The 12,635-nt window shown below is 37.5% G+C and overlaps 1 protein-coding gene across 1 annotated transcript in view; it reads left to right on the top strand.

The window, feature by feature from the left end:
• Window positions 1-11,878, top strand: part of PMS2 (PMS1 homolog 2, mismatch repair system component) — a 12,667-nt gene extending 789 nt beyond the window's left edge. The window contains exons 2-15 of the mRNA XM_017734303.1: window positions 13-381; window positions 952-1,038; window positions 2,158-2,260; window positions 2,930-3,113; window positions 3,593-3,760; window positions 5,061-5,158; window positions 5,467-5,566; window positions 5,826-5,910; window positions 6,316-6,468; window positions 7,483-8,374; window positions 9,216-9,383; window positions 9,856-9,956; window positions 10,892-11,061; window positions 11,444-11,878. Coding sequence (XP_017589792.1) covers window positions 13-381; window positions 952-1,038; window positions 2,158-2,260; window positions 2,930-3,113; window positions 3,593-3,760; window positions 5,061-5,158; window positions 5,467-5,566; window positions 5,826-5,910; window positions 6,316-6,468; window positions 7,483-8,374; window positions 9,216-9,383; window positions 9,856-9,956; window positions 10,892-11,061; window positions 11,444-11,587 — 2,822 coding nt within the window. The 3' untranslated portion in view covers window positions 11,588-11,878. The remainder of the gene's footprint in view (window positions 1-12; window positions 382-951; window positions 1,039-2,157; window positions 2,261-2,929; window positions 3,114-3,592; window positions 3,761-5,060; window positions 5,159-5,466; window positions 5,567-5,825; window positions 5,911-6,315; window positions 6,469-7,482; window positions 8,375-9,215; window positions 9,384-9,855; window positions 9,957-10,891; window positions 11,062-11,443) is intronic.
• The last annotated feature ends 757 nt before the right edge of the window (window positions 11,879-12,635 follow it).

The raw sequence follows: 12,635 nt of genomic DNA, 5'->3' as shown, positions 1-12,635 counted from the left end.
CGCCCTGGTGAGTGTGTGCTCCGATCCGGCACCGGCCCTGGCCCCGGGCTTCGCACCCCCCGCCCAGGCCGCTTTGCTCCCCTCGCGGGAGCCGTGCTCCTCGCACGGGCCGTACCTCTGTCGCCGTCGCGGTTCCGGCTTCCCCTCAGTTCCTGGCTCCCCTTACGGCTGTCTTGGGGGAGCCTGAGTGGGGTTTGCTGCCCTCTCTCACCGCCCTGGTTTGCTGTCCCTCTCTCCCCAGCCCGCAGCCCGCCGGGGCCATCCGGCCCATCGACCGCGGGTCTGTCCATCGCATCTGCTCGGGGCAGGTTGTGCTGAACCTCGGCACTGCCGTGAAGGAGCTGGTGGAAAACAGCTTGGATGCCGGAGCTACCAACATCGGTAACTCTTCCTCCATTTTCATAACTTTTCATAGATTTCTAAAGCACGTCTTTTTCCTCAAAACCGAGTGCATGTTAACAAATCTGGGCTTATATTTTCTGTTAGGGCCAAACATGTTTGCAGTGATCTTACACCTTAGGTTAATAAAAATGCTGATTTCCAGGCTCTAGGTGCATTCCTAGTAGCATGTGAGATTGTGTTATTTAATTTCTAGCCCTTTTGGCTACTAAAAAAGTGTGTGGGCTGTACAGCAGTGGTGATCAGGCTGTGCCAGCTGGCCTTAGGCTAGCACAGGGTAAAGGCAGGGCTGGTTTCCATAGCTCCCAGGATGGTGGCTTGGGATAATTGGGAAAACTTCTGTTCAGGCAGAAGTTCAGTGAAGCTTAACTACATGGAACTACAGACCAGTTTGAATTAGATTGACCTAACTTTTGACAGCTATCAGGATTTGTTTGTTCAATTTTGACATGGAAAGCTGTTACTTGAAAAATTGACTTCAAGTGAAAAATTGATACCAACCACCATGTGTGGACATAAAGAATTAAAATACTTTACAACTCAATTTTGTAGATATAAAACTTAAAGATCATGGAGCAGATCTGATAGAAGTTTCAGATAATGGAGGTGGAGTGGAAGAGGAAAACTTTGAAGGCTTGAGTAAGTTGATTTTTTTTTTTTTTGTAATTTATATTTGGGCATTTTGAAAGTGGGTTTTCAATAAGAAAACCACTTTTTTTAAAAAAGCAAATTTCCTAAGTTTAATCATATTTAATGCATACTTGGCTTTTATATAATGCGTGTGTGATCTGCGAGACTTGAGCAACACTAGGCTGGTGTTCTGTAGTGCTCTTGTAGTTATAGTTCCTGTAACTCAGAAATAGTCTTTAGTTTCATTGCTTATTTAAGTGTCACAAGCAATACAAATAATCACAGAGGAGAAAATTCTATAAATGTTCATGTGGATTAATTCTCGTTTAATCATTGATCATTGTTGAAGGAATTGAGCTGTGTGTAAGTGACTGCTTTGGGAAGGTGAATTGTAAGCTTGAGTATTTGCTGAAAGGAAGCTGATGTTGCACTGACTGTCTAATTTCCATTTGCCAGTTTTAGATTGCACAAAGTGGGAGCAGAAACAATACCATCTGAAGAATCTAACTGGCTACGGCAACAGGAATACTGGCATTTATTTTTTGATATAACAGCTAGGAATCTTTCCACCTTAGGTTATTACTCAGTAACTTTGGTGTTCAGTGTACATTATTGGTACATCAGAAACTCACTCTGCTGCTGTTCCAGGACAGTGAAAGTCCAGGGGTGCTGCTGCTAGGTCGGTTTGTTACCTGGTGGCTGGTGCTGAACTGATGGTGGGGATTGAGTCCTCCTCAGCTGTTGTGGGGGACTGGGCTTATGCCTGTCCTCTGTCCACCGTGCGCAGCACAGGCTGCAGCTGTTTTCTGGCAGGGCAAGATCTGTGACAGGTACAGCAGCAGCACAGACAGGTACTGTGTCCTGCTCTGAGGCATCTTGTAGTGCTTATACCAATAATGCTGAATGAATCTGTGGTGTAAGTGTGGAATAACAAGTGCATCTGAGGATATTAAAGAGATTTTGTTTATAGGAAAAAGGGAAAGCTAGCAGTATTTTGTCTTTAATCGTTATGTAAAGTGCAATGAATAATACAGAAGGTTTTTTGCTTCTTGACATGCATACAAAATCTACTTGCATAGACCAGTGTCACTTTGAAGTGAAATATGTATTTGAAATATCTTTTTCCAGCTCTGAAACATTCTACATCAAAGATACAAGATTTTTCTGATCTAATACATGTTGAAACATTTGGGTTTCGAGGTGAAGCTTTGAGTTCACTGTGTGCATTAAGGTAATTAATATTATTTGTTAGTAGTAGAAAGTTACTGTATGCACAAAAACACGACACCCTTTCAGTTTACCATTATTGATAAAATGAGGCTTCCAGTTCCTTACTGTTAGGTCAATTTTGAGCAGTAGGTTGCACAACATCCTGAGTCCTTTCCAACCAAAATTATTCAATGATCCTAAGCACCTAATTGGTCATTTTATGTACAAAATTTAGCGTTACTTAAGTGTGCAGATCTTTACAGGGTGGGAGTGTGTATTTGCGTGAGTATTTGATCCTCTGATGTAAAGCAGTGTAATATTTAAGTGCTGATTGTTAGGCTGTAACTCATTAAAACTGTACTTAAATTTCTTTCAGACCAACTATACATTTTAAATCAGCTTTTGTACACAGTGCTGTGGTATCTATTAAAATGAGGAATGTAGTGTTCAACAAAACTAGATTTTAACATTGAATTTTATAAGAGAGGAATGAAAGGGATAGAAATAAGAATGTTTGTATTGTAGCTAGGAAAATGTTACACTACTCTGAAGAGCAGGTTCTTAGTTGTTTATGGTGGAGAGTTGTTTTAATTAAGTTAATAGTATTGCTGTAGTTTCTATGCTGATTGTCATGAGGAATAGGTAATACAGTGCTCAGTGAATAATTCTGTTGCCTCTTTCCTCCTGTTAGTGATGTTACCATTTTTACCTGTCATAAGTCAGCAAAGGTTGGGACTCGTTTGGTGTTTGATCACAATGGCAAAATTACTCAGAAGACTCCTTTCCCACGACAGCAGGGAACAACTGTCAGCATCCAGCAGTTGTTTTATACGTTACCAGTGCGGCATAAAGAGTTTCAGAGAAACATCAAAAAGGTAATGCCAGAAATCCTCAATTCAAAGGAGTGTCATACCCCAGAATTTATTCACTGCTGAATGAATTCAGTTCTCTGTAGAATATATTGATTACAGACTTGTTCATGCCTGTCTTACATCTTAATCAAATAAGAAGTCTTCTTGTGTGCTTTTCTTTTATGCTTTGCAATATTTGGGTTTAAAGGTACATTTTCAGATTTTAAGGTTTTGAAAAGAATCCTTATCATGATCACTAATGTGTATTTTAAAACCAGGGACTGCTGTGTTGTGGCTAAAATATCAGTCTTGTAAACATCCTGTTTATTTTTAAAGTACTATTTTTCATATATATGTATTTTAATTTAGTTGGTAAAGATTTTAAGAACTATAAAACTCCCCCCGCCACTTGTTACCTGCAGATATTGAATGCTTTGTGTATACATATATGTTTTAAAAAGAGACATTTTGTATAAATATGAACTTTCTTTTTCTTCTAATAGGAATATACAAAAATGGTCCAGCTGTTGCAGGCCTACTGTATTATTTCCAAAGGAGTGCGGATCAACTGCACTAATCAAATCGGCCAAGGGAAAAAAAGCTGTGTGATATCCACTGCTGGAAGTCCCAGTTTAAAGGAGAACATTGGAGCAGTATTTGGACAAAAACAGGTATTGCTTTTATTATCGAAAAGAGAGACAATGTAGCTGTATAGAGAGGTTTTTAATGTCTAATAAAGTGTGGGAGGATGGAGTGTTGGCCTGCAGTACACCCTACAGGCTGACAGAGGAGAAACACCGCAGCCTCCACGGCTTCCTCTGGAAGTCCTGGATCTGCTCAGAGACGTTTTATGGAAGAGAAATTATTTAGGAGATGGGGTTATGGCTTAATATCTCTCTGAAACCAGTTTTAAGAGCTGTTGTACCAGCAAACGGGCTGTATGTCACAACAACAAGCAATTTAAAAAATCTTTAAAATGATGTGATGTGAAAATCTTAGCTGGAGAACAGAAAACTGAGGTGCATCCATGTCCAAAACAGCACAATCCAGCTTTTTCAAGCTCCTCCTATGAAACTAAGTTTTACTGGTGTTCTGGTTAACCTTTAAATGGGATTGCAGTCAGCCCCTATAAAGCTGTAGATTGTGATGCTTCCTAAGGAATAGCTTTAAAAATAATTGTTATCCTCTAGATGAGAGCAGAGATGAAAGAAAGCTCCAAAGCATCTTCCCTACAACTGTATGTTGCAATCATCAGAAATACTGAGTGGTTGACAGCTGCTGGCTGTTGATGAACACTTTTTCCCTCCACAGTGCCCATGCAGAGATCTCAAAGCCTGTTCATGCTGTGGCTGAAAGATGAGATGGAAGATGTAACTTTGTCTTGCCACGTGGCACCAAGCATAGCTGAAAATTGAGTGTTATCTGAATAGAATGTTTAGCTTATAGCCTGTTTTTTAATATTGAATACTTAAATTCATAGAGGCTGCTCTAATGGCAGAAAAATAATAGTGGCACAACTGGGAAAATGTTTGTGGTAAACATAACTGTTCTTAGGGGGCTTGTGATTCAAATAACACATTTTGAAATAGTTTTGTTGTCCTTTCAAAAGAAATTTCTATTACTCTTTTTGCCTGTTGTTTTAGCATAAAACTTGTTTAGGTCATATGTATGTCAAACTGTCAATTATTTTGTTGTTCTGTCTGTATACATTTAAAGTAAGGGTCTGTGAAATAACTAAGGCACAGGTTGTGATATCAAAGGATGAGAACAGCCTTTATTAAAGGCGTTGTTCTGTTTCTCAGTGAACAGTGCTGTTGTCTTCTACTAGGTTTTGATATTTTAGTATTTATCTTGGTTAGCCAAAACCCACCATTTTCTCAAATTTTAAGGCTAATAAATGACAATAAAATAGAAGGGAAAAATCTGTGTAGGTTTGATGTTTCAGTTCCTTCCCTTATTTTTTTTTTTCAGTTGCAGAGCCTTATTCCTTTTGTTCAGCTTCCTCCTAGTGAAGCTGTCTGTGAAGAATATGGACTCAACTCTGCTGACATGCCACAAAATCTGTATAGGTAATTAGACAAGTACAAACCACTGTTGCCTGTGGCATTTTACCATAAACCAAAATTGAAAATAAAAAGTAAAAGAAATAAAAAGTTGTGGTTTATAGTATTAAAAAGAGCCAAGAACAGCATGGTACATATTGGGATGTAGTTTTGTAGTAGTCTTTGTCAGATAAGAAATTGGGAGAGGAAATGTGTATATTCATTTTCACTGATGCTGTATAATAGTGTTTCCTTAAGCCCCTTATAAAATACTTTCCCTTTAAACATGCTTTTCTCATCCATTTTACCTTACTCTTCCATTATTTATCCAACAGTATTACTGGCTTCATTTCTCGTTGTGATCACGGTGTTGGAAGGAGTGCGACAGACAGACAGTTCTTCTTTATCAACCAACGTCCCTGTGATCCAGCAAAGGTGAGGGGTTTCTTTTTCTATCATCACCCCCACTAACTTGTTCAATATTCTCTGAAAACCTCAGGATTAGCAGCTCATGTGCATGTTTGTTTCTTGGTGGTACAAGTTCCTGTGTCTCAAGCTTCAGTCTTAGTTGTGTCTATTTGTGTGAACAAGAGCTCAATCATACAATCTATGTTTTAGTACATTAATTAATATACACTGGTGCAAAATAGAAGATAATAGTATTGAAGTTTACTGTTTTTCACTTTTTTTGCAGGTTGTCAAGATTGTGAATGAAGTTTATCACTTACACAATAAACACCAGTATCCATTTGTTGTCCTTAACATTGGGGTTGATTCTGGTATGTTCTGAATCATTTTTAGTAACTTCAGTAAAGGCTATTACAATTTACTCTTCAATGATGCTTTTATTTAGAGAATATTGTAATTTTCATCTGCATGACTTCCTGCACTCTGGGGATTTTTGAATGCTCAGTTGGTGAGGGAGAAAGAAGGTCTAGCTGTGGTTCCACTGTTTTTCCCCTACACTTCTTCTATATTCAAAAGTAAGTTCTTATCTTAATTGATGAGGAAGAGGTCAGCTTAAATACATGAAAACTAGTGTCATGTTTTTGTTTGCTGGAATGTTGAGACGGTTAAATCTGATTTGCAGACAAAATAGAAAACAAACCAGAACTAATTCTGGGCAATAGCATTTAATTTTATTTGTAAAGCAGTAATATTTTTCTTTTCTTTTTTTTTCCCAGAGTGTGTTGATATCAATGTAACTCCTGACAAAAGGCAAATTTTACTTCAGGAGGAAAAGTTTTTATTAGCAATTCTAAAGACTTCTCTGATGGAAATGTTTGGTAGTGATGTTAACAAACTGAATGTCAATCAGAAACTTCTGGACATTGCAGGTAGGACACAAAATGTGGAAGTTTTGAGTATGATATATGGCAGGGAATTGAAGATGGAAAAAAGTGGTTTTAAAAACCCAAAGAAGAAATGAAAAAAAAAATTTAAACAAAAATGAGAAGGACCCTAAGTTATTAAGTGATTGTTATGGAAATTACACATGCCAACACAGCAGGATTTACAGTCAACTTTATGAGGAAAAAATTAACACAAAATTAATTGATAATGCTTGCAAAAGATTTCCCCCAAGATACTGAAAGAGATCTATGTTTTTGTATGAAAATGTCTTTGAGAAATAATGGTTAAGGGCTCATAAACAAAATATGAAAATTAAATATGAGTTTATTGGATTTTAAACTTTGATTCTTGTATGACATCTACAGAAATTGATGATTCTCTTGTGACTCTATAATCTTTCAAAATCGCTTTCCCGAGTTATGATCATCTCATCCTCTTCCTTTCATTAACTGAGCCCTTTCTAATTTTCCTTTTTGCTGACATACAGAATCTGTTGTAGCCTGATTCTCTCTGTTATTTTAAATTAACCTTTAGTAAAATCCATGTGTGACTGGCAGTTGGTGAGGTTGAAGTCCTCTAATGACCTGCAAATCCCATATACTCTAAGTGCCTATTGTGCCAGCTCCTTAACACTTTGTCAGTGGAATTTTATAGTGACCATGAAGTGTAAGAGCAATTCACTTTTCATTGTCGCTCTGCCATTAAACTCTTTTGATAATATAAATAATTGTGCTGATTGGACTCATTACTGCTCCAATTTAAAAAGAGACTACAAATTCATTCTTAGTAGCACCATTAAGTGGCTTCAAGATGTACCTGTTTCTGTGTTTGTTATTAGTGCATTTCAGCCCCATACTCATTGTCTGAAGCTTCAGGGCTCCTTTGGGCAGTTTGCTATTTTTCTACCTCTTTTCATTCTCTTTGTTAAAGCACATCATTTAATTCATGTTTCCGGCTAACTTAGAGTCTTGAAAAGCTCCGTATTCTGATTTCATTAGGCAACTTGAAGACACTTCCTGAAGAGACAGAAAAGCCTCAGGCAGAAATGCTGTCTGACTCTGAGACTGAAAATCCAAGTGGTGAAGGCAAAAGAATAATGACTCTTGCCAGATTAAGGGAGTCGTTCTCTCTCCATCAAGGAACAGAAAGTAATTTTCAAGGCTCTAAAAAGGTAAAACAGCAGCACAGTTCCCCTAGACAAAGGTTGCTCAATACCACTGGGAGTACTGTAAAGATCCAAAAGGCTGTCTTGACTAAGGAGGCTGAGAGTTGTCCTAAGTTTGACTCAAGGGTGTCAATTCCAAGGAGACAGTCGAGAAAATTAGAAGATAATGCAGATTCTGGATTCTGTAGCATTTCTGAGTCAGATGCTGGATGTAGTACACCAGGAGCTGGAAGCTGCATCAATAGTGAAAGTGCAATTAATTCTAAAGAAGAATTCTGTAGCACGGAAGAACAGATTCAGAAGGAATGTCTTAAAACTGCTGGATGTAGTAAGAAGTCACTGGACTGTGATGTTCAGGTCTTGGGCACTGAACCCAAGTTAGATCAAGTGAATGACTGGACCAATCAAAATGAGTTCTCTCAAGAACCCAGTAGTTGCTCCCCAAGAGTAAAACGTTTTAAAAGCAGAAACTTTAAAAGTGAAGCAGATGATTCCAAGGCAGGTAAATATCCTGAAGTGAAGAACACTACTGTTGATGTACTGGTGGAAGTTAAAAAGAAAATTGTGCCTCTTGAATTCTCTATGAAGGTTTTGGCAGAAAAGGTAAAAAAGGTAATACAACAACAACAGAAAAATACAGAAACTGAAAATTACAGAAGATTTAAAGCAAAAATTAGTCCTGGGGACAATAAAATAGCAGAAGATGAATTAAGAAAAGAGATCAGGTATTTCTGCTTTCACTTGCTTGATAATATTTTGTTCATCAGCTAATAAAATTAGTTGAGGAAGAATATAAGACTTTCTTGGGAGGTGGGCAGGAGACTTACATGTACCTGTTAGTTTTGGGTCTGTTTTTTATTTAATGTCACTAAAAAGTTTGTTTGATGAGTTATTTTGCTGACAGAGCAGCTACTTGAACTAATTGCAAAAGAATACGGAAAAAGACACTAAAAAGGCCACAACCATCATAGATTTGGCTTAGATCAGCCCTGTAAATTGCAGTGCAGTCAGAGAAACACCAAATTTCACAACAGATAACAATGCACTGAAAAGACTGCATAGCTCATATTTCTCCCTTGTGTGAATGAAATTTGGTGAGACTTACCTGGAAAAATAAGTTAAATTCAGGTGGTCAGCAGACAGTAAAAGTCTGTGATTTGTTAGTATTTGGATTAAAAAAAAATGTTAGGAAAGTCTTCTAAAGTCTTCTGCTCGGGAAAAGAAGGCAAATATGTCAGCTGCCTTCAAAACCGTGATGCCATCTTCAGTGTTACTTACTTGGACTATTGCCATATTGCCTGCTTCTAATTTTATTATCACAAATGGGGGAATCCTGAACAAGTCCTGTCTTAATGATGGATTGTGTTCTGCCAGTAATGGCCTCATCAGTCAGTGAGAGATTCTCAATAACTGTAATTTATTTTTGCATTTATATCCTGCTTAAATGAGATTTTCTTTTTTTTTAAATATAAAGTGTGTTCTGCAGGGGAGAAAAAGAGGTTTTTAAGTTTTACATGGTAACTGATATGGTGTAATTTGTAATCTCTTTATATTTTTTGTATACAGTAAAGAAATGTTTGCAAAAATGGAAATCATTGGCCAGTTCAATTTAGGGTTTATAATAGCAAAGTTGAATTCTGATCTTTTCATAATTGACCAACATGCCACTGATGAGAAATACAACTTTGAGATGTTGCAACAACACACTGTTCTCCAAGGTCAGAAGCTGATAGTGTAAGTATTTTCAGTGTTTTAACAATAACATTTTTTAAAATTAATTTGGTGTTTCAGAAGGATATCTATGATTTATATTTATGTAGCATTTCACATGTTCAGAACACTTGAGACTAAAGTGGTTTTTATATTCTGTGTTTCAAAGAGTCAATCCTCACATGAAACATCAATTCCATGGATGCAGTTGTAGCTATGCAGCAAATCTGCAAACAGATTTCCCAATGGGCTTTCATAGCAACCCACAATTAGGTAGGATATTGGAAGCTGTTCCTGCAACAAGGAATGCTGCCCAACTTTATTCTGCTGAGTAATGCTTGGAAGTAACTGTTCAGTAGTGAGATTTTTTTAACAAAGCAAAGTGAAAAGTTTTACCACAGAGCTCTCTATTAAGTATCTCTAGGTTGCTTCTGAAATCTGTTTTAAGTGCTTTGCACTGTGTAGCTGTGCAACACCATCTTTTTCTCTATTTCAGGCCTCAAAATCTCAATTTAACAGCAGTAAATGAAACTGTATTGATTGAAAACCTGGAGATATTCAGAAAAAATGGATTTGATTTTTTCATAAATGAAAATGGTGAGTTGGGACCAGAATTGCTGGAAGTAAAAGAGTTCAAAGGTTTAATCTTACTTATTATGCAAAAATTCCCTTGGGTGTTATCAGAAACTTTGAGATAAGATGCATTATTGTATATGGGATATTTGTTTTTTAAGACTTACAATTCTGTGGTCTCTCTGCATGATTTAACAGAATGTTGTAGATTATTTGTCTCTCCAGGTTTTTACAGAAGTTTTTGAAGACTCTTTGGAGTCACTCTTTGGCTATATGACTGGATGTGCATTTTCTGGATATGTCATATTAAAATCCTTTTGTTTTATTAGTACACTTGCAGGGATAAATGCAGGCATGCAGTAAATGTAGTAATTTAAAATAAATAGATACCATTAGTAACTGATATTCTTTGGTTTCCTTATGGTTTTAGTACTGACTTGCTTTGTTCTTTTGAGCAAATTTTGGAACCTGCAAGCTCCTTATTGTTTCCCTTTTACAGTGAGGATAATGAAAATGCAGTGAGGTACCACTGTGCTATCTGGGAAGTCACTACACATTTTTTCCATAGTCTTCATTCCAGAATATCCCAGGGTTTTTTTGGTCTAAAATGCTATTAATTATCAATCTCTTACTATCATAAATCCTTAGTGATTTTGTAGTCACATAAACTCAAAATAGTTTCACAAACCAATTGTTCTTTGGAATTGAAGGGTTTGTCAGAAAGTAGATCTTCCTGCTTTTAAGTTTGCAAACAATTTTTTTGTTAATGTCAAAAGGGCGTCTGCCATAGTTACCACTTTGGTTAGTTAATTACATCCGTCAAAAGACTCAATTTAAGCATTGGTATATACACACATCACATCATATTAACGTTTTAAAGTAGTTTCTCAGTTTTTCTCTCAAGAAAAAGTAATTTCCTGTATTTCTCTGCTTCTTTATTATCGCTGCAAACCTTCCAGCTCCTGTAACTCAAAGAGTTAAATTGGTATCGTTGCCAACAAGCAAAAACTGGACCTTTGGTCCACAGGACATAGATGAGCTGATCTTCATGTTGAGTGACTGCCCTGGAGTGATGTGTAGGCCCTCCAGGGTCCGGCAGATGTTTGCTTCTCGAGCTTGCCGAAAGTCTGTAAGTCCTGTGCTGGATATTTGTGTTCAAACAAATAACTACCACGTTTCCTGATGCAGTGTGGGTGGCTGTATCTGTATGTGTATTGCAGGGCAGGTTTATTTACTGCTGAGTGTCAACAGCTGATATCCTTCCATCTGTTCCTCATGTTTATCTAGTAGAATTTGGGGACAACTTCTGGTAGTTTTTCATTTTGTTCCAAACTAAGTCATTTATGAAGATTGTGTTAGCTGTGTTTTGTCTTTTGGTTGTCTGGTAGGTTTTTTTGCTTTTAATGCCTTTTATTTAATTTATTTCCTGTAGTAGCTGAAGTACTGCTCTGGTTCGTGTCAGCTGGCAAATGGAAAAAGGAAATAATTCATTTTTTTTCCTTTACTTGCAGGTGATGATTGGAACTGCACTGAATGCGCAGGAAATGAGAAAACTGATCACCCATATGGGTGAGATTGAGCATCCCTGGAACTGCCCCCATGGAAGGCCTACTATGAGACACATAGTCAGTTTAGACTTGATTTCACCAGAATAAGTCAGTGTCTGTTTATTAACATTTTTATTTTTAATTCTTGGCAATATTTTGAGCTTTTATCATGACTCTCTTATTTTGACTAAAAAAATTTTAGCCAGTCTTCAGAGCCGGAAACAGTAGCACTTGAAGGCATTCAGCAGGGTTTCCTCATTATCCCTGTCGAGTCATCAACACAAACATCCTGGAATTCATGTAAATAACTCCTCTCTTTTTGCATTTTACTGTGTGTTGTACTTATCTGAGCAGCAGTCAAAACTTTTATAAAATAAATATGTTTATATATAAAGATCAGGAGTAGGTGAACCTCATTTACAGCAAATACACTGATTCTTAACATGAAGTGGCATGTGAAAATAAGTACCTAGGAGTGCCATAAAACAAATATTAGCTTTCTGTGTTTATACATCATGTCTATCACAATTTTAAAGAAAATGAAAATGATACACAAGTTAAAATTTTTTTTTTTTTTTGCTTATACCAAAGTTGGGTTTCATTAGATAATGACTTAGAGCTTTAATATTTCATTTCATGATTAATTTACTGGTATCTGTGTTTAAGGCTTGAATAGAATAATTCGTCTAGCATCTTTACTTTTAATTAGCATTGTTCCCTTCCGAATTCCAAACTGTTTTTCAAGAACAGGGATTCCTTTTCTGACAATGAATGTCTTGCCAGTCAGGGCAGCCCAAATTCTATCTCAGTACAATCAAAATAGTTAGAAAACGGGCTTTTTGAATCAGAAACCATTAAATTGGTAAATTGGCTAAGCTCTTCCAGTTCTGTAGGACCTGTGTTTATGGGTTATGTTCTCTTCACACTCCATTTGCTGCTGATGGAGGGGTGGCCGTGATGCTGCTGCTGTTCCTCCAGTGCTCAAAGCCGTCCATGCCGCTTCTCGGAGCAGCGTGGCTGAGCGTGCCCATGCTACCCGGCACGGCTGTGGCCAAGAACCTTCAACCAATTGTTCGTGTTGCGTGCGGAGCCGCGATTCCGCAGTCCTGCTCTGCCCGGGTGGGAACCGGCCCGGCGGGGTCCCGTGCCCGCGGCG

Source organism: Corvus brachyrhynchos, unplaced genomic scaffold, assembly GCF_000691975.1.
Source record: "Corvus brachyrhynchos isolate BGI_N302 unplaced genomic scaffold, ASM69197v1 scaffold5, whole genome shotgun sequence".
Classification (NCBI taxonomy): domain Eukaryota; kingdom Metazoa; phylum Chordata; class Aves; order Passeriformes; family Corvidae; genus Corvus; species Corvus brachyrhynchos.
Note: the sequence above shows the minus strand (reverse complement) of the source record. Positions and strands in the feature narration are given on the sequence as shown.